The sequence below is a fragment of the Manacus vitellinus genome, unplaced genomic scaffold (genome assembly GCF_001715985.3).
Source record: "Manacus vitellinus isolate BGI_N305 unplaced genomic scaffold, ASM171598v3 scaffold_119_pilon, whole genome shotgun sequence".
Lineage (NCBI taxonomy): Eukaryota > Metazoa > Chordata > Aves > Passeriformes > Pipridae > Manacus > Manacus vitellinus.
In genome coordinates this window covers 139,796-141,246 of record NW_021938894.1, presented here as the reverse complement: position 1 = coordinate 141,246, position 1,451 = coordinate 139,796, and the positions used below count along the sequence as shown (strand labels likewise).

Here is a 1,451-nt window from a genome sequence, read left to right as displayed (position 1 = left end):
TGGACACAGCCCTGGAGGTCCCTCAGCAGTGCCAGCACAGGGGGACAGTCCCTGCCCTGGGGCTGTGCCCACAGTGGGGCTGGCACAACCCAGGGGCCATTGGCCACCTGGGCACGCCTGGGCTCATGTCCAGCCTCTGTCACCAGCACCCTCAAGGCCTTTTCCAGCTTTCCAGTCCCTCTGTCCCAACCTGGAGCATTCCGGGGGTTGTGGTGACCCAAGGGCAGAAGCCAGCCCTGGGCCTTGTTTACCCTCACCTTGTTGGCCTCAGCCCATCAATCCAGTCTGTCCAGATCCTTCTGCAGAGCCTTCCTGCCCTCTGGCAGATCCCCATCCCACCCCACTCGGTGTTGTCATTGAACTCACTGAGGGTGCCCTTGATCCCCTCGTTCAGGTCATCGATGAAGATGCTCAGCAGGACCAGCCCCACACTGAGCCTTGGGGAACCCCAGCAGTATCCACCCCACTGGATGTCTCCCCATTCCCACCCCTCCCTGTATCCAGCCATCAGCCAGGAGCTGTCCCAGCCTGGGGCTGCAGGAGCTCCAGGAGAGCCAGAGGAGATGGCTTTGCTGAGCTCCAGGCAGACACACCCACACCCCTCTCACATCCACCGGATCACCTGGGCACAGCAGATCAGGTGGGTCAGGCAGGACCTGTGTTTCCCAACCCCAGCTGGATCTGATCCCTGGTTGTCCTGTCGGTGCCGTGGGATCCCCCCAGGGTGATCTGTTCAGGGCCTTCCCAGCATCCAGGGCAGGGACAGCCTGGACTTCCCTGGATCCTCCTCCTGGCCCTGCTCGGGGAGGGGGTCACTGGGCACCTCCAGGGCCTGGGACCCCCCGGGGGGCAGGGGCTGTGAGGAATGATGGGGAGGGTCCAGGCGAGCTCTGTTGCTGTCTGGGTTCCCCCTGGGGTCTGGGCCTGAGGGGAGTGGTGGGAGCAGCTCCAGGACCCCCCCACAGCCCCCATGGTGGCCCCAGGGGTCCATCAGGCCCAGGGACCTGTGGGGTCTGAGTGGCTCAGCAGGTCACTGACCCAGTCCCCGCCCCCAGTACAGACCAGTCTGACCCAGTATGAACCAGCATGACCCAGTCTCCACTCCACTATAGCCCAGTTTGGCACAGTACAGATGAGTATGATCCAGTACAAATACAGATCCGTCCAACCCAGTCCCCGCCCCCAATATAGATCAGTCCAACCCAGTCCCTGCTACCAGTATGGACCACTCTGACCAATACAGACCAGTCCATCCCTGTCCCCATTCCCAGTTGAGACCAGCCCATCCCGTCCCCACTCCCAGTCTGTCCCAGCCCGTCCCCGTCCCTGCAGAAGGGTCAGTGCTGGCAGAATGCCCAGGCTGGGCAGCGCCCGTGGTGCCACCGAGCTCCAGGCACTGTCCCTGTCCCTGCTCGGCCTGGCACTGCCGGGGGGGCCCAAGGACATGGGGG

General features: G+C 63.6%; 1 protein-coding gene across 1 annotated transcript in view; it reads right to left on the bottom strand.

Moving 5' to 3' along the window:
* Window positions 1–604: 604 nt before the first annotated feature.
* TRIM3 (tripartite motif containing 3) overlaps window positions 605–1,451 on the bottom strand; it is a 17,341-nt gene continuing 16,494 nt past the window's right edge. The window contains exon 11 of the mRNA XM_029965749.1: window positions 605–622. Coding sequence (XP_029821609.1) covers window positions 605–622 — 18 coding nt within the window. The remainder of the gene's footprint in view (window positions 623–1,451) is intronic.